This window comes from Sordaria macrospora, chromosome 2, assembly GCF_033870435.1.
Source record: "Sordaria macrospora chromosome 2, complete sequence".
NCBI classification, from domain to species: domain Eukaryota; kingdom Fungi; phylum Ascomycota; class Sordariomycetes; order Sordariales; family Sordariaceae; genus Sordaria; species Sordaria macrospora.
The window spans coordinates 6,129,228-6,147,813 of NC_089372.1; the positions used below are offsets into that span (position 1 = coordinate 6,129,228).

At 50.4% G+C, this 18,586-nt stretch overlaps 4 protein-coding genes across 4 annotated transcripts; all 4 read right to left on the minus strand.

Moving 5' to 3' along the window:
* Window positions 1–6,540: 6,540 nt before the first annotated feature.
* Window positions 6,541–6,992, minus strand: SMAC4_07942 (uncharacterized protein; the record flags this gene model as incomplete). Its single annotated transcript, XM_024655914.2, has 2 exons — window positions 6,876–6,992; window positions 6,541–6,787 (listed from the first exon to the last, which is right to left on the minus strand). The coding sequence occupies exons 1-2, from the start codon at window positions 6,920–6,922 to the stop codon at window positions 6,541–6,543; spliced, it is 294 nt and encodes a 97-aa protein (XP_024511720.1). The 5' UTR covers window positions 6,923–6,992.
* Window positions 6,993–9,512: 2,520 nt separating this feature from the next.
* SMAC4_07943 (uncharacterized protein) lies at window positions 9,513–12,174 on the minus strand. The gene is made up of 3 exons (XM_066090715.1): window positions 11,300–12,174; window positions 9,961–11,244; window positions 9,513–9,895 (listed from the first exon to the last, which is right to left on the minus strand). Exons 1-3 carry the CDS (start codon window positions 11,972–11,974, stop codon window positions 9,773–9,775), a joined length of 2,082 nt encoding a protein of 693 aa, XP_065946313.1. The 5' UTR covers window positions 11,975–12,174; the 3' UTR covers window positions 9,513–9,772.
* A 2,703-nt stretch (window positions 12,175–14,877) lies between these two features.
* Window positions 14,878–15,045, minus strand: SMAC4_12913 (uncharacterized protein; the record flags this gene model as incomplete). Its single annotated transcript, XM_066091152.1, has 1 exon — window positions 14,878–15,045. One exon carries the CDS (start codon window positions 15,043–15,045, stop codon window positions 14,878–14,880), a length of 168 nt encoding a protein of 55 aa, XP_065946314.1.
* Window positions 15,046–15,935: 890 nt separating this feature from the next.
* Window positions 15,936–16,034, minus strand: SMAC4_13350 (uncharacterized protein; the record flags this gene model as incomplete). The annotated part of the gene is made up of 1 exon (XM_066091385.1): window positions 15,936–16,034. The coding sequence occupies one exon, from the start codon at window positions 16,032–16,034 to the stop codon at window positions 15,936–15,938; it is 99 nt and encodes a 32-aa protein (XP_065946315.1).
* Between the last annotated feature and the right edge of the window lie 2,552 nt (window positions 16,035–18,586).

An 18,586-nucleotide genomic window follows, 5' to 3' on the forward strand; every position in this document is an offset into this window, starting at 1 on the left:
ATTAGTGTCCTTTCAACACTATAATCACTGGCACCTCTGTACTACACCCACAACGCTCATACAACTCTTCAGGCGGCTGACCCGCCGACACACCTATTTCCATGCTTCAATCCAAATTCCACTCCCGGGCTTGGTCCCGGGATCACAAATCTGTTTTTCAACTTACTTTCACTTTACGATCCACACACGGCAGCAATCCTTTTCCCACTGGGTTTTTACTGGTGCTGACCAACGTGTGTGAGAGAGAGAATCACTGTAAATAACCACTTGTAACCTATGCTTGGATCGAGGGGGAGTGTTGAAGCCATCACATTCTTTGGCGTTTCTGTCTAAGTGGATACGATCCACACATAGCTACCCTGTATATAAACCACGTCGGACTCCGTCCTCCTTGTTCTGTTCTCTCTCTCTCTTTTAACCTAATCAATACACGAAATTCACTCCCACACTCAATGCCACTTGTGGTGTATCATTCCGTTACCTCCAACACACATATCATTTTTCTACCTCATCACTCGCTTCTTCTCTTCCTCCAATCTTACCTCCGGTATCTACCTCGTCAGAAACCAATGGCTTCTACGGCTTCAGAACAACGTAAGCTTCCGGCAAAACTGAAGTCCTGGCTTTTGGGCACAAGAAAAGTGATGGACAATGATAGTAAGATAATGAAACTCATCCATGAAAGGAAAGCCGACCTTTATCAGAAGACCGCTCAGGTAATCACCAAGAAATGGGTGGAGAGAGGATGTATTGGAGGGGGAGCCCAAGGGCATGTCTATCTACACGTATGCATCGAGGGCCAAAATCCGGCGGCAATAGGCAAGTTCCGTGCAGTGAAGAGGTCCCCAATCCAATGCCTAGATGGGGACCCTTTCTACTACGAGGACGAGCTGACGGCGCTAGGAGTACTGGGAAACGAGAGGGTAAGCTCTATGCCCAGTCTCTAGTTTATAGGCTAAGGCAGCCCATACATTGTCAGTTAATGCCGAAGTGCCTTGCCTACAACATTCACCTTTCCACCACATACCGTACCTATACACTGTTGATTTATGTTTCCCTGTTAGAAAGCAAAGTTCCGCCACCACTTCGTCTCCTTCTACGGGTGGTTTAAAACGCGAGATTTCGTATACGTCACAATGGAGTTCCTGAAGGACGGTAGTCTCGAGAGCTATCTGGGGAATACACGGGTGCTTCCTGAGCCGGATTGCAAGCAAGTTGTTGAGCAAGTCTTGAAGGCTCTTAAGATCATGCATCGTGCTGGGTTTGCGCATCGTGACCTGAATCCGAAGGTACTGGTTTGCTACTTTGTTACGCCAACTGGACATCTGGGTACCGTTATTACACCGGCTAACCATATCCTTAGAACATTCTCATCGCGCAGATGCCTACCTCTAGATTTCAGAGCTGGCAGATCAACCTCGCCGACTTTGGACTTAGCAAACGAATAAAATCTGGGAATGGCAAAAACAGCACCGTCAAGGGTACTCCGGACCACCTACCCCCGGAGGTGAACTTGGCACACCTATATCCAGTAACGATGGACAACACCGATTGTTTCCGCATGGACATGTGGGCTTTGGGGACCACGACGTACTATTTGCTATGCCAAAAATACCCCTTCCAATCACATTCGGAGAAATCTACCTTCATCCAGAGCAAATAGGACTACGAAAGGACCAGCCAGATTCACCAAGACACGTTGACCAGAGGCCCCAACCGGCTTACATCAGAAGGACAGCACTTTATCTTAGAACGGTTGACAGCAGCAGAAAAGCGCAAGCTCCCAGACGAGTGCCGCAAGCATGCTTGGTTCAGGGATTACGAGTCAGAGGTGGAAGACTCAGATATGGAGTAGGTTTACGTGCTTTGTGGTTTCCCAAAGCCACACGAGAGACAAATCCCTGGCATACTAACACACTTTTTGCCTATCACTAGAGATTGCAATTCCGTGGCTGATGAAGAGGCCCGGCTGGAGGATGACCCCAACTTCGGTCAAAACCTAAGCAGCGTGGCCGGGAACATGACTGTGATGAAAGGTTCTAACATTGTATTTTGCCCGTACACTGATCCCGATGGCTACAGGGGCGCCTTCCCCAGAGATACGGAAACCTGCGTGGCCGCCGCATAGCCTTCTTCTAAATTTGCTCAGCACCTTCTCTGGCATCTCCACATCAAGCTCAATCCCAACGAAAGCCCAGCTCAGTACATGCCGAAAATGCCCATTGAAGCTGCGTTTCGCAAGAAGGGCAGAGTGATCGAGTACTTGCTCGAGAATGAGAAAAACTGGGTGTGGGTCAACTCTGTGAGCACTGCCTGGTGTTCTCGGGAATGGGGCCTCACCGGAACAATGACGGCGCTTTGGGTGGCTTGCTACACCGACAACATATCATTAGTCGAGTGGCTGATTGGAAAAGAAGCCGATGTGCAACTTAGTGGTGACCAGCAACCCACGCCTCTGGGGCTTATTGAGGTCTCCGCGGTTTTACGGCCTCATGTGGAGAGCCTCCTGCCTCACCATACCTCCACGTTGCCAAGTGTCGGCCACCATACGCACCTGAACGTGGAGCAAAGATATGCCGACAATTACTCATGTCGGTCAAGCGTCGATATGAGCCGTTCAGAGTAAGATACCCAAAGTCAGTATGATGCGGAAGACGGCCATCTTTTCCGAGGTGGCTGGAATTCTAGGGACCCGAGCGTGGCTTTCAGTGACTACTCCCCGGCCGACCGGGAAGAAGCAGGTAAGAAACTCTTTGGCGGTAGCCTCCAGCACAAACACAATGAACAAGACTGACTCAGGTACACAGACCGTATAATGGATAAATTGGCGTCAGGGCCCTGGGGGATAACCTACGTCAGCCTGAGTGAACGTGGTTCTACCAAAAATCGACATGGAGTCTCAAAAATTAGGGCATCTGCCAGACCTACCTCATCAGCTGGAAGCATAAAAAATATGGGGTGCCCGTACAAGCTGGAGTGTCCGTACAATGCTATGGTTCAGAAAAAATGGACTCTCCCCGACCTGGTCAGCCACCTGTCCAGCAGGCACTGTGCGGTACCAGAGCCGGACCACATGAATAGCAAGCCGCTGTACGGGAAGGTCAATTTGATTGCGGCCACACTGCTGGTTTGGGCTGCTGGGGCTGGTGAGACTCATATCCTCGATTGGCTCTTCAAGGACAGCAAAAGGAGAGGGAAACTCGAGCTTAAAAATGCCGACCACACGGGCCCGCACTACGGAAGCACCACAGCCCTTATGAAAGCAGCAGAGCATAGGCAGTTCAAGGTGATTGAGACGCTGAGGACCTACGCTACCAGGAGTTGCGGCATCAAAGAAGTCGACCTCACCAACGACGAAGGGTTCACCGCGCTGCACCTCGCTGTTGAATCGCGCTATCATCATGTCGTCGACACTATCATTCACCTGGGAGCCGATGTCAACAAACGCGTCGCTAATGACATCTTGACGCCGCTTAGCATTGCCCTCGACATGGGTCCCCCATCCTGGATCATCTCACAAAGGCTATTCAGAGCGGGTGCCCAGGTTGAGCCGGTTAGGCCATTTTTGTCGGAGGAGTACAAGCATATAGACGGGAAGGGCTTTGAGGAGAAGTTAAGAACCATGGAAGGTGTGCTTGAATTGGTTGGTTCAGGCTGACAACCTGAAAAGGAGGATTGCATGACGTGGCGTGATGGGAAGTCAGTCAAGTGGTGATAAGTCAGATGGCAGCATGTCGGAGAGAGGACCTTGGGATATCTGCTGGAGAAAAGCTATCAGTACATGTGCCGGAGGAGGATCTCTTTATTTTCCATTGCTTTCCAGGTTAGATTTCGAATCTATTTTGTTTTCCCATAAACAGCAAACGATATCCATCGGCAACGCCACTCAAGTGGTCTCATCCGTCCATGTCTATTCCAATGTGAGACCTCCAGTCTCCCCGGCACACGAAGCAGACACTCCGATATTAAGGAGATTTCTATGTTTAACTGTATTCTGACCCACTTTGCAACTGGCACCTCCGCTGGTTGCACCCCCTTTCCAAAGTAATTGACGGACCTGCAGCTTCGAACTTCGAGGTGTTCGGACCGCGAGACGTTGAAAGTTTGAGCGCATTGATTCCTGGTCTCCAATTCGGAGTCAGAATTGGAGTAGTTTAGACAAAGTACCCCTTTCAAAGCACCTTGACTAAAGCACCTTGACCAAGGTCCATATCCAAACTAAATAATTCGCGAATATACAAAAATTCCAATTTTTCAACGTTTATTTCTAATAATTAAGAAGTTTTAATATTATGAGTTTGAAAACGTTAAGAAAGACTTTGGAACTTTGAGACCTTGTGATCTTGAGACTTTAAAATCTTAGTAACTTTGGTAATAGTACGGAAGACTTCGACTGCTATTGGGCGTGGGCGTAGAGGCCAGCAGGTGATATCAGGTGCTGGTGTGGGGAAAAATACAGTTGAACGTACAAACCTCCGTACGATATCCAACACCCAGCATTATAGGAGAAAAGAATAATGTGGAAACAGTCCCAAGCAAGATTGAACAAAGGAAAAGATGTAGACCTTAGTATTTTCAGTCTCTCCTCAGTTCGGTACTTTCCGTCGAGTGTCCTCCCCAATGCATGCAGTCTGCAGTCTGCAACGCTGCTTAACCGGGAAAAGTGGACCAAAATGCACGGGCCAAACCAAGCTGCCGGCGTTGTCAACATAGAAGTTGAGCAAGACAGCATCGTCGTGACATATGGAAACGGCTTGTCTAGGTAGCAATGCGAAAGAGTAATGATTGTCACCCACGGTATATGGTACCTAAGGTATGTAGGCTCCATTTCTTTCTGGGATCGGTCTATAGGTGTATCACTAAAGCCCAAAGCCTTAAAAGGAACAAAGAGTAAAGACGGGAGGTATTCAAGACCTATCTTACATGTCTACCCAACCAGGACCTTCCATTCCCATCTTTATATCCAAATCGTCGAACTCTTTCTGCGGGAGTATCCCGGTGAGCCTACCCAGAATGTTCTCGCTAATCAACCGGGGCACGACGGCGCCATTCTTATCCCGGAACTTCTTCCTTTGATAGCCGTTGAAAGTGGCATTGTCCGGATCCAGGCAAGTCAGACAGTCCTTCACGACGTCGGCGTAGCCATCTCTCAAACCACTCCTATTTCGCAGCTACCCCGCACTGGAGGTGCAGAGATGCAAGAAATATTCTTTGAGCACCAACGCAGACGAGTCTTGCATGATCTCGACGCGCTTCTTAGGGTTCTCCTTCAACTCACGGCACACATTTTTGTTGTAGCTACAGCAGTACCGGTCAAATGCCGCTCCCGGGCCCTGCTCGCCGGTGGTGAAGCCCTCCTCCCCAGTAGTGAAGTTGGTGTGGAGGAAGCTTGCCTACACACCAATCTCGAGGAGACAGACAAGACTGTATAGGTCGTGGTGGAATTGCGGCTTCCTGGACACGGGGTTCTCCCCGCGGAGGTCAGGGTGGAGGTAGATCGTCTTCATCTCAAGCTTTTCCCGGTGGGCTCGCGCGGTTTGCGCTCGAAAATGATTGGCGACAGTGAAGCCAGTAAGGAAGACGTTGGGCGGGGGTTTGGTGCTGCATCTTTCTATGCTTTTCCTGTTGGTGAAGTTGAGGATGTTTCCCGGGTGGATGTTGGAGGAGGACGAACCTTGGAGCATCCCTTTCTTGTATCATGGAGAGCTCAGGGGCGTCGTTGACAGAAGACTTCAAGTCGTTCACAAGCACCATCCATGGTGCGTTTCTTTCGTCGGTCGCTGCGTACGGATGCTCCATCTTTTCATTGTATATCTCCGCTTCCCACCCCCATTCTTTTCTGTGATGAGGAAGCTTCCGCGGATCTTCCAGGGTAATCCAATCCTTTTGTCACACGGACATATGCCACACTCCTGGTAACATACGGGCATATGCTACACTCCTGGTGGCATACGGGCATACGCTACACTCCTGGTGGCATACGGGCATATGCCACACTCCTGGTGTTACACGGACATATGCTACACTCCTGGTAGCATACGGGCATATGCTACACTCCTGGTGGCATACGGGCACATGCCCCACTGTCAAACGGGCATATGCCACACTCCTGGTGTCATACGAGAAAGACCTACATGTATGCAGATCGCTAGATTCTTTGGAGCCTCAGGTGACAAGGACCTGTACGTACTAGATAGGTACCGTTTCCCTTTGGCATAAGAAGGCCTTGAAGCCCAGCCTTTCTCTAGAGGTTGAAAGGACCAACAAGGCCTTCGAGACCAAAGTAGTTTATCAGCGGAATTGAACTACTGTTCCAAGCCCAGAACACTGCCCTTGTCACACCTTTGCTGGTTTCTTTGTGACTTTGGGTCCTCAAGGGCGGGTTGGCCGATAGGGGTGCTCGACGGCGCCTCCCGGAAAATTTGCATCCATTCCGGAAAGTACCACTGCCGGTAATCGGCGAGATCGTCGACGTCCTTTTGCAGACTCTCTTTCCGCATGGAAAATTTGACCCTGTCGAAGACGTTCCACGCCTTCCCGTCATAAGGGCCGAGCTGGTCTTCCAGGTCCTCGTATTTGCTGGTTATAGTCTTCCAGACCTGGAAAAAGCATCTCTGCTTGTCCTCGAACCTCTTCCATTTTGGCAGGACTGTTGCGGGCGTCGAGAAGTGCGTTGCCCAAGGTCTCGATTTGCATGATGACCGACCGAAGTCTCACAGTCACGCCATAAAGGTTATCGGAGGCGTTGTGGTAATTCTGACAGAACTTGTAGACCTTTTTTCCAACCCTGGAACGAGAGGAAGTCTCATGTCAGTTATTTCGCAAGAAATTGATGGAAATTTTTGGGTGTGTAAGGCATTACTGTAGCAACTCACTGGATACAGGTCTGAGCCGCTTCGATGACGGCAAAGGGGTCGGCCATGGTTGCTTGTCAGAGAGGCTGGCAGGAGAAACCAAGGTAAAGAAAAAGGCAGTCCGGCTGGATATTGCGCAAGGATTCTACAAATGATGGCAAGCAAAGACGGAAAGATAGGTAAGGACAAAGTCTGCAAGAACCGCTGAAAGGATCATAGGTCTTGATCCTAGATATACATCTTTTGGCCCAACCAACCCTCTTGCTCCGGTTCCTTTTGCCATTCGCAGACTTTGCCTTGATAAGAGACCCAGACCTTGCAGAATTGCGGCTAACGGCGGAAAATTTTTCCATTCGTCTTCCCAATGCTCCTTCCTCACAACAGAACTTCAATTCAATTGCCCAGAAGCTTCTGACATTCCTTCCCAAGGCATGCACCCCGTCCCCAGAGTTCTTGCAGGCAGCACAGTGCGGTGGTCTGGGCGGCTGCTGCTACAGTCTGTTGATCCTCACCAAGCCTGTCGGATGCTTAATAGTGTGTGAGATTTACGCACAGTACTCATGAAGCAGCAGTGGCTGCATCTAGACGCCTGTCTGAGGTCTCGACCATGGGTTGGGGAATGCTGCCTCTGCCGATCCAGCCGCTGATCCCATATACGATTTGGAAGGTGGGTTGCAGAAAAGAGACCGCAGCTTCAAAGTAAAACCCTACATATTGTGGTAGATAGCTTCCATCTTGATGGGCTAATGCTTTCAGACTAGCCACACAAAATGAACCTTCGGCTGCAGAATGTCGGAAACCGAACGGCGGCAAGTGATAGACGCTTCGGGTGGTCCTTGTATTGGTTGAGCTCTCCTCTTCTTGGTCTGGGCATGCAGTGAAAACTGCCAGATGCGAGTATCGATTGACGGAACAGGAATCAGTTCCTTCCTATCAACATGGAAGTTTATGTTTCTCAGGAGCCCCGAGGGTTCATCTCTGTCAAACGTCCCGGGCTATAAGCCTATGACTTGGAACATTGCCCCAGGCAAATCAAATCAAAAGCACCGGCGAATATCGGAAAATTACAGCAAACACTACCTCAGGATCAACCGCTCATCCTCTCAATACCTCGAGTCAAAGCAGTTACCCGTGTAGGTATGATTCAAATTCTGCCTTCCATGTGAGGACGACACGGTCTGGAATACCTCTACCAATAACTTGGCATTTGTTTGCCCACCTGCCTAAACCTGTACATCAAGGTAAGTCCGCGAGCGATTGCACAAATGTGGCAAAAAGGAAACAAGTTCAGACCAAGACACTAACGAAACTTCATAGCAGACACCAAACCATGCCTTCAACCTATGTGCATGCTACCTAAATACCTTACACAAAATTAAGGAGTATGACCAAAGGCTTCAATAGCAGCGACAATCCTCCGGCGGTGATGCTTTGCTTACCTTTAGGAGGCAAGAGTAAGACAGAGAGCTACCTGCCTCCCTGCCTGTTGTCAGAAACTCAGTACGAGACACATCCTCGCATGCTCCTCTCACCTTGGCTATAACCATTCCAGCCCATGCCCTAGGAATCACAGGAAGGACTTCAAGTATGAAGATGGGTGAGGCATGGGCGAGATCAAGAAGTCTATGATGCAACAACAGACAGAAACAAAAACATAAAAACAGCGAGTGTAAAAACAAAATAGACAAAAAGAACCAAAAGATAAAAGTCGGTAGAAAAAAAGGGTTATCCCGCAGTCCGGGACTCGAACCGAGGATTCCCGCTCGACAACTTCTACAGTATAGAGGCACTAAGTCACGTCTTTGGAGCGCAACAGGCGTACTAAACCACTACTTATACTAACCACGCTTTCTATTCCCATTTTGTTTCTTTGTTTGTTGAAATATTAGGCGGGGGAACTAGTATGTATAGCTCTACTTCCAGTCTCGAGCTGGGGCCAGGTGTTGGAAGCCAAGAAGGCGGGCCAGGGAACATGACTTGGAAGGTAAGCGGTCCCACTCGTTTAGGACGCGGGTAGATTACCTGGTAAGTGTATGATACGCGTCGGTTCCATGTTTGCTGGCTGGTGCGGTCATGTGTCTGGAAATCCGGGGTATTCTTCACCCGGCCGAGGAAGGAATGCAGGTACGCTGAGCAACTCCTTACGGATGCGAGTATGGTGTCAATGGCTTTGAAGATGTTAACTCTTCTGGGAAGGCTCCTCGATGCAAGTGTCGATGAGAATGGGAGAGAAGGTGATAACGGAGTGAATTCTTCCACCGTCATCTGGAAGGCGCATGTGAGCCAGCCTCAGGCGGACGATTGAGGCTCCTTGACCTACAAATGGAACCAACACTGGAACAAAAACCGTGTACACTTTATAACACGCCAATGTCCGGTATATCGTTGAAATTAATAGAGGCATCGGGATCTGTCAAGTACATCACCGCTTGCTCGGTGCTTGGCCAGAAAATCACGGCTTGAAAGAGGAGCAGGATGCTTCGCAAGTTACCCCTGAGGTTCATTGTGCCTTGGTTTGCAAGTTGATACCCTCAGTCTAGGAATGGCTGGGCGCCACAAAGTGCCCGTGACAGAAGACAGGGCCGACTAGCAAGATGTTACTCAACAGCGAGTTGTGATTCTTTTCGCCGCTGTTGCGGCTGAGAAGTTGATCATGGGATGAAAAGGGCGTTTTTTTATTCTTCTATATACTGCATAGCAGTTTATGAATGCATTTCCCTTGACATAGAATGCCTTGCAATGAGCAGCTCGTACACATATGACTCCTTGACCGCGACCACAAATGACAACAAAGACCCATGAATCCATAACAGATCGTATAATCACAAGAAGAAAAATTTCCACGCCCCCCTTACTCCTAAACCCCTTACAATTTCCCATAACGCAGATCGAAACTCAAGCAAAGGTAGCAGACGAAACTACATCTTGACACGCAAAAGATACCTCAGACGGATCTGGGTAACATCATACACAATGTACTCGTTGTACCACAGACTAGCGCCCGGGTACTTGGTATCGCCGGGTTTGACCAATGTGTCGGGCTGGATTTCTCGTTAGCAACCACGTCTTTCCTGTCAGCACCGAGAGAAGCAAGACAAGAACTTACCATCATCACACCCTGTAGTGCTGGGTTCACTACACCAGCATCCTTCCACTTCAACGGGCCATACCTGCCCTTGCCCCACGTAGAAAGCATTCCCTTCTCCTTGGCGTGCTCGCCAGCATTGTAATCGGAATCGTTCAACTCCTGGATGGGATCACCAAGCTCAGCCTCGCAGAGCAAGAGGAGGGCGGTGCCGTCGGATGAATAAGCATTGCAGTAGCCTGCTGACTTGCTGGACATATCGGCTAGGTAGACGCCCTTGCCAAACATGTAACCATTGACGGGGGCTTCCGGCGGCGCGATACGGAGGCCCTGGCTAAGGATGCCACCGAAGTTCGTGGAGCGGGAACCGTGCCACAAGAGCTTGCGATTTTTCTTGAGCTTAAGCTTGCCGTCGGCATAGTCACTCTGCTCAAACCGGTCGAACTCGCCCTGGCGCTCGATACGGAAGATCTCCTCAACTTGGTAGTTAACTCCGTGAGTATGACCCCGTGTCTCAATCAGGTATTCTTGCAGGTTGGTGAACTCGGTCGAAGCGCGGTCCAAAGGAGACATCTCCTGCATCCCGAGACCTTGAAACTGCCTGTCGAGGGGATGGACATCGAACTGGGTTTTGTCGATCTTCATGATGTTGCTGGCTTCCTTCATGTCGTTCAAGTTTTCGAGCAACTCAATTTCTTGCTTCAACAGTTGATCGGTCGCAATGACAGGTGGCCGGTCACGGCCGAATGCGTGCGGGATAACCGAGTAGTAGGTGTTGGAAAGATACTCGACCGCTTCCTGGTATGGAAGACCATAGTCAGAAGCTTTGGAAGGGTTTGTGAAAAGTTCCGAAAGATTCTTGAGCGACTGGAAGCCACGCATGATGGTGGCCTTGCTGAGCTTTCCCAGTGGGAGCTTCTTAGCATCGTACTTGAGTGCCGACATGGTGTTGTCCATCAACTGCTGGTTGAAGATGAACTGCATGAGTTCGGCTACCGGAGGGGCAAGTGTGCATTTGGGAGACTTCCGGTCGTTTTCCTCTTCTTTCGGGCCCGTGCCGCCCTCAACCTCGTCTTCGTCATCGGAGTCATCCTTATAGTTTACCTCGACGAAGGCATACTTCTTGGGCTTGGGATCATCGCCTCGGTTGCTCCAGAGCAATCCCGACTTGTCTTTAAACTTCTTTTCGAAGGCTGCCAGGGCATCTTCGAGCGACGGGAAGTCAAGCTGTGCTTTCTGGCCGAATTCCCCGACACGGCCCCAGCGGGTCCAGACCGCGAAACATGTGTCCAGCTGCGTCAAAAGCTATTTAACCGGTTAGTTTGAGAGCGTGACAGGAGAGATCCAAGCGGTAACTTGCCTGGAGGCGATAGAACTTGTTGTTATTGCCAGCGGAGTTGGTCAAGTTCAAGGATGCGTCATAGACAACACCATCAGAGTCGACATAGACGTGGTAGAAATCGGGAGCACCGACGTCTGTAGGAATCTCTATGGTCTTGTCTTTCAGGACTTGGCCCTCGCCGACAGCTTTCAAGCTTTTGAACTTTGGCTTTTCCAAGGTGTCCTCCTCAGCTTCGGTCTTGACACTACCCTGCAATAGCGACGGTGATCTCTTTCTCTTGGTGCCTCTGGTGTCATCGCCGTTCTTTTGAGAGGAATCGTCATCGTCAGCCATAACAGCGTCGGTAGCGGCATCATCCAAGGAGGACATGTCCAGAGCGTAGTCAGCTTCCGGTTGTTGGACATTATTCTCTTTGGTCTTGAGCAGCCAGTCGACGCTGACGACGGGAATACCAATTTCATAAGCCTTTCTGACTTTTTCACTGATCTTGTTGGCATTTTTGTCGGAGTAAATGACATGGGTGACTCCCTGCATGACGTGCGTCACAATGGTATTTCCTCCGAGGGAATGGACAGTTTCCTTGTACTGGTCTTGGCCGCCCTTGAAGGGTCCGCTGAAGACAATGCGACAGTCTTTCAGCGGCCACTGCGGGGCTGTTGGAGCAGCTTCTTTCTTTGCTCGTTTGGGCGGCATTGTGATGGACTGATGAAGGGTCCCCGAGGTGAGTAGAGTGTGAAGGCGCGTCCGAAAGTAAACAAACGATTGAGCGTGAAGGATGGAAGGATGGAAGGATGGAAGGATGGAAGGATGGAAGGATGAGAGATGACAATGACCGTGTCGGGATTGATTGACAAGGTCAAGTGAGATCAACCTGAGGGAAGAACTTGAAGGAGAAGGAAGGAAGCAGCAACTTCTTTCCTCGGGGAAACATCACTTGATATTGCTCCTTCCTAGTAGTGCGTACAAACAACCATTTGGGTAAGCGCGCTTCCGCGCTCCAGTCTTCCAGGCAACAGCCGCCCCTGTTCTTTCCCTATTCTACCAATTCAACGCGAAATCACGGGACAGACCGCAAGATAGTCGCCCGCTCTTGCCGTTCTTTGGTTCAATGGTTCCAGATCATCGTGTTCAATTCAGGCACAGCAGGCAGCTCAGCTGGTTGACCCACAAAACGCTAGGCAACAACAACCCCTGTACCCCAAACTGGCCCAAAGTGACGTGGTGCCAAGAGTTGGGGTAGCTTTTGGAACTTTTGGGGTTCTGGGACAGCTGGGGAGATGCCGGCGGCAAGACCATCGTCTGGAGGTTTCATAAGGTATTGAAGAAACACCACGACCTGATTGATGTACGAGGTTCCTAGCTCATAGGGATTTGATAATGGGATTGCGGTCGATCCGAACTTATTGGCGGTCATGGCGGAGTTGCCCTCAACTCAGAGCTCATGCACTTTGTCACAGTCCATCAAAAGTCTCCGACTGCACGACCCTGGAGCTGTTAAGACCAGCCTTGTTAAGGCAGGAACACCAACAGAAGCCGTTATAGATCTTCTCATCCCAACTCTTCATCGAGCTCTTTGAGTTCGTGGTTACCAATCACCTTCTTGCTTTGCCAGATTGACCGACCGATCAGTCCGTCGAAAGTCAATAACTTCACACACCTTAACAGAAGCCCTATCTCCCGTCTCCAGCTCTTCCCTCACATCGCATTCAGAGCCACACCACCATGAACCATTAACAGTCCAGCGCAGCAGCCACGGCCACGACCATGGCCACGTCGCCAAGTTAAACCGAGCCAGCCCTGTATCCAAGCCCTCCAAAGTCCAAGAAAAGATCGTCAACCTACCACCCCAAACAAGCTCTTATCGCGCAGTATCGACATCGGCACTCTTTGATAGAGGCCACAGGAGGCTTACCTACATAGTACACGCATGCCGATCCGCATCTCTCCAAGTCCCAAGAAAGGTCTAGACCTTTTCGACTTCCAACCTGCCAACCCGGTCCGACGTCGAGCGTGCTGGCTTCTCTAACGGGACACGCAATGCTTCCATGGTTCCATGATTCTATTTTCGTCTTTGCTTGTCTGCTTGCCTTTCTTGTATTGCTTGTCTTTGCATGTTGCCTGTCTGGCTTTGACAAACAAACAATCAACCCCGCGACGGGCGATCCGAGAATATATCCTGAACACGTTTTGTGCATGATTTATCCTTGCATCTGGTTTGGTTATTTGGGGATTCCGCGATCCCGAATCGTTTGTGTTCCGGGTTCTAGGCCCATGGTCTACTGTGTACATGGTTACGGCCAGGCGACATCCATGTTGGCGATCCATGTAGATTGGGTGATCATGGACTTTCTTGGGTTGTGTCAGGAACAGAAGGCAGACTCGGCGGGAAAAGCATGGCGGGCATGGATGCTGTTTACCGGCTGGCTGGTTTGAAGTGGGCAGTTGTTCCACCTTGCGGTCAGACATGACTGAAGTAGGGAAGACATTGCGATATTTCACAAAGATGTTGAGTTGAAGAGTTGATGGATGTACTTTTGTCAGAATTGCCTTGAACGGAGTATGATATTCATACATAGATATTTGGTGTCCATCCTCCACCGTTCTTCTTCTCTTTTGTCCATCTGGGAAGGAGTCTTGGTCACCTGCTCTGGTACATGTAGGACTTTGTCTACTCAGATCCCATTTTCCCGTTTATGTATGCTTCTCCAAGGCATCCGAAACCAATAACGAAAACCCAACCGGTCCCAATGTGCAATTCCCGTTGACCACCGCCGAAACCAGCCCAGCCGGCCCAGTCACCCAGTCACCCAGCTTTCCCATGATGCGCCTATCCGTTCCGCCTTCCCAACCCTCCGTTCTTCCAACCGAGCAACCGACCCAGTGACCAGACTGCAGCGGCGAGCCACAGGGATGAATAACGACCTGAACCGAGAGATGAAAATGATGATGATGATGATGTTGGCCATGATATGATGTGATTATGAAAATAGCGGTGCTAGCGACATTACCTCTAACATGAATGCCGCCTAGTCACCGCGTGTAAGTATGATGATGATGCAGATGCAGATGCAATAGAAAGAAGTGAATGGGAATAATGCCATTTTGTACATGGTTTGAAGTGGAAAAAACGGAAATGATGGCATCGCAAATTGCAAAATGCCGAAAACAAATGTATGCCCATGCGCCCGAGGTATCATCCGTCCGTCCGTCCGTTCCCCAGTCCATCCGTCCAGTTTATGTCCATCCATCGCCAAAATATTGGTCTTGTTTCGAGCCGGCGGGCTTTGTGCCTCCTTCCTGGCGTCGTTAACCTCTGTGCAGTGCGTTGATAGTGCAACTGCTTGTCAAGTATGCTTCTTGTAAATCCTACACATTTCGCCTGTTTATTCCACCGTCTCCCTCCTCTTTGGTTAGGTTGGCTTCTGGTTCTCCTCCTTCACGCTTGTTTGCTTGCTTCTAGCTTTTTCGCCCTCGCGCTCGTCTGTAGAGGTAGGTAGCTTGCCCTCTTGCGAATTGCTGCTGGGACCGGCCAGAAGTTCCGCTTGATGTTGATGACGAGCCGAGTCCTGAGGACTGGAGACTGGTGGCTGGTAATGCTATACTGCCACCGTACTCTCGCCTCGGAGCTCTTTGCAACGAGGATGGCTGCAGGTGCCGCAGTAGAGTGTGCTCTTGCCACAGGCGACCACCTTGGCGCATGAGCACGTTGTCGACTGCGAGATGAGCGTGGTCGAGCACGCGTACGAGATCTTGGTGCCGCACATCTTGGCTGTTTTGGTTGTCGGGTTGACTTTGAACGAAGGTGAAGTGGTGATGGTTGAAGAGCGAATGGTAGCTGCGCCGGTCTTGATTGGTTGGGTTTGTTGCTTGGCTGAAGTTTAGCGATTGCTGATCAGCTGCTTCTTGGGTAGCAGTTTGGTGAGGATCTGGGGGATCGCTGTTAGCAATTTGTTTCTGCGGGTTTCGCACCAACCTTTCGAGCTTCGATTTCGACAACCTCGAATTCGAACTCAGGGCCAAAAGTAAAGGAGATTGTCAAACTTACATCGACTTGAATTGTCAGTGGCAAGAGAAATGGAACCTTCTTCCTTGCTTGATTGAGGAAGATTCGGTTGAATCCGTCGCAAGCGAGCGCAAGAAGAGAATGAAGTTCGACCGGTGAGAGAAGGATGCGGGATTCAGCCGTTTGTCAGCTAGCACGCAGACGCAGGAAATTGGTCTGTCTCGATTCGAAAGACTCCTCCTGTGCGTTGATGGTCTTGCGAGAGGCGAGCAGGCGCAGCCAGGCAGTGGTGTTCGGCCGGCCGGGGTGTTGAAATGTCTGAAGTGGCAGGTACCGGAGTGTGCGTGTGTGTGGCCGTTTGCAAGTGTGTCGGGTAAGAAACACAACCCAGTGATCACTCTCGTCGGAGGTCCCCGATGGTGGTAGTGGTTTGTGGTTTGCGGTTCGGGTTTGAAATGGTCAGGGCTCGACGGATATATAGAAGATTCGCTCCTTCTCCCGTTCTTCTGTTCCCTTCCCAGTTTGTCCTTGTGTGCGTTTCGAGTCGGGTCTTTTAAGATTGGAGATTCGGATGTGTAAAAGGTTGCTGCAGCAAAGAGCCGCCAAGAGTTGCAAATGCGTGACCGTGTCAAAGTCGGTTCGACTAGGGGTTTAATCTGAAGATGCAAAAGGCACCCAACTGCTTGTATTATTCCCCTTTTTCTCTCTGCTCAGCTCATCAATACGATGGACGGATCGGGTCATCCACATGTCGGTGTGTATAGGTTGAGTGGTGTTGTGTTATTGTCCCATGCTATTGTGGTCAGTCGTCTGGCAACAAACGGGCAAGGTGGTGGTAGATAAGGAAATTTCCAGAGGGCTGAGCTGATGACAGGATCGTATAGGGTACTTGGATCAGAAATATATCTCGCCGGGCGCATCGGGCTTGCCCATGTCATTCTCTCGTCCATGTTCATGCCCATGCCCATGCCCTGGTCGGCTGGGCCCTGAAGTCTCTTTCTTGTGCTGTGTCCCACTCCATGACTCCCTCCGGGTCCTCATCAAGATGACTCCTGAATGGTCGCCGTGCTTCCTGCTGCAACGCTGATGTCGACATGGCCCAGGATGCCACCGGATGGACCCAAAATTGGCACTTATGGCTTCTCATGATGAAGTAATGGCCGCTGCAAGCCCCGTTGATCCTTGTTCCCCTTGATTGGGGCTTTTTTCTTTTCTTTTCCCTGGCCGGCCAAGCCAAGTATGGGTGGTTATGGTCGGCAGGGTCGATGATCTACGTCATGCGGCAGCAAAGCTGGTCAACAAGGGGACCGGAGGGGAACTTCACGAGGGGCTTCGAGAGTGTGCCTGTACACGCTTCTTGGCTGGCAGTCCAAACAAAAATTGCTCTTGCCCGTCGCTGGTGTGGTGCAAAATTGCAGTTACGGGACCAGTACCAGTCCGTTCCAGGCCGGTACGCCGTGTTAGTGGCTGGCCCCACGCGTTTTATGGGCCTGTCCTCTGCACCTGCGTGGCAGAGCGATGGGCTTTATCCACTCATCCACCCTCCCCGCCAACCCCCGGTCCAGGCCCATATGAGTCCGGCCACGTCGTGCTGCAGACACACGAGAGCATTTCCGAGGACAGTACTGCTAGCAGATTTGGGTAGTTTTTATGAAGGGGTTTGTTAGCTTTACTGTACATGCGCATTATTTTTTGTAGTGAGCATCATCACCACTTTCAACAATTGCACACAGCATCAACACATCAACATCAATGATATCTCTCTGTCTCACCAACCTACGAGGCACAGGCACAATCGACATGCCTGTCTGATGGATGCCCAAAACAATACCGATTCAGCAAGGATACCTTATTTCCTCACCAATGATTTCAAGACCGATGCTGTGATCCGAACACTCGATGTGTAATGCTGCCCCCAATCTGCAAGCCAACCCGAAGACACCTGAAAATGCTTCATTCCGGATAGCTTCATCTCCAGACCCCGAACTAGTCCTCTCCCGGCTTCCCTTGATATCCCCCTCATCTCATCCCACCTCATGTCCATTTGCTTTTGGCGCCAAGCAGAGGGGTTGATTGCAGTCCATTGCATATTTGGGCTGAAACAAGCTGGAGCCGTGAAACAGGATTTGATGGAGCCTAGCTTGCCATTCAAAGATCTACCTATTGCAACACATCTGGCACAATACGGCTAGAGGTTACGGTATGTATGTAGCGAGTGAGACGGCGGCCTTTGTTCACACAATGACGAGGGCAGCGAAACTAAACGCCTAGCTCCATGAAACCTCCCCGGGATACCGTTGTGGCCGTGGATTGCGGGCATCCACTCTGTCCGTGTTCGTCCTGTTCATCTTGGCCCTTTGCCGAGGCTTGTCACCGTGACTTCGTGGTCAGCAACCGGAAATGTTGAAATAACGATTTCATTGGCAAATTCGAGTAAATTCTGTTAACGTAGATCGTGATCTTTGTCCCCTTGGCTTGGCCACAGCTTTACCCCCGGTCTGATATCTCGTCCCTGGATGGATGGATAGAGGGCGGGATTGGTCACTGACGATGGATGGATGTCGACACCGTTTTCCCTAGCGGTAATTCTCAACTGGCTCGACTGGTGCCTCACAGAGACCTCTCCGACCTGTCCAACCTATACCCGACAGTAGCGGAAGGACGACGACATCATCGGTCGTAGTAGTTCATCCGGCAGATGTTGCTATCACGACGCTGCTGACGGACGTGACGACTTCTGAGTTTAATGCAAGGTCATCATCAGCCTCTTCCAGCCCTCATCACCGCTTTATTAACAACGTAATCTATGAAACTCTAACGGTTCCCCGCGATGCTATCGTCCGCATCATTGAGCTGAAATTCGACGATGCACTCATTTACCGGCACACCCACCTTTCCCTGCCCGCTGTCGTCGCAAACACCGCATCAACATCATGGATGTTTTGTCGATGTTTTTGGCCAGAACACCACAACAGTCAAGAGCTCTGATTGCCTACCCCACCATTCGGCCCCCAAAAGTCCAGACTGGACCCCAACTCAGTCAAAGAACGACAAACCGCTCACAAGCTTTTTTTGATCTTCCCGGCCTGATCAAAGTTCCTTGATTTGCTCCATCAGCCACCACCACCCACCATCCGGACCATGGCCGGGTTCAACTTGCACTGCGCTGCTGCACGAGCTGCACGATTCACGCGTTTTTAATGACCTGACCACCCCATAAGAACCATTACCCAAGGAGCTGAAATTCTCGCTGAAACATTGCTGTTGCTGTTGAATGACAGATTTCATAATCTCGATTCGCA

Excerpts from the sequence above, each read along its gene's own strand:
- SMAC4_07943 (XM_066090715.1), bottom strand. The coding sequence starts at position 11,974 with ATGCCGCCCAAACGAGCAAAGAAAGAAGCTGCTCCAACAGCCCCGCAG. Across the intron at positions 11,245-11,299 it reads ACAAGTTCTATCGCCTCCAG|CTTTTGACGCAGCTGGACAC; the intron begins GCAAGTTACCGC and ends CCGGTTAAATAG. Across the intron at positions 9,896-9,960 it reads CACTACAGGGTGTGATGATG|CCCGACACATTGGTCAAACC; the intron begins GTAAGTTCTTGT and ends CGAGAAATCCAG.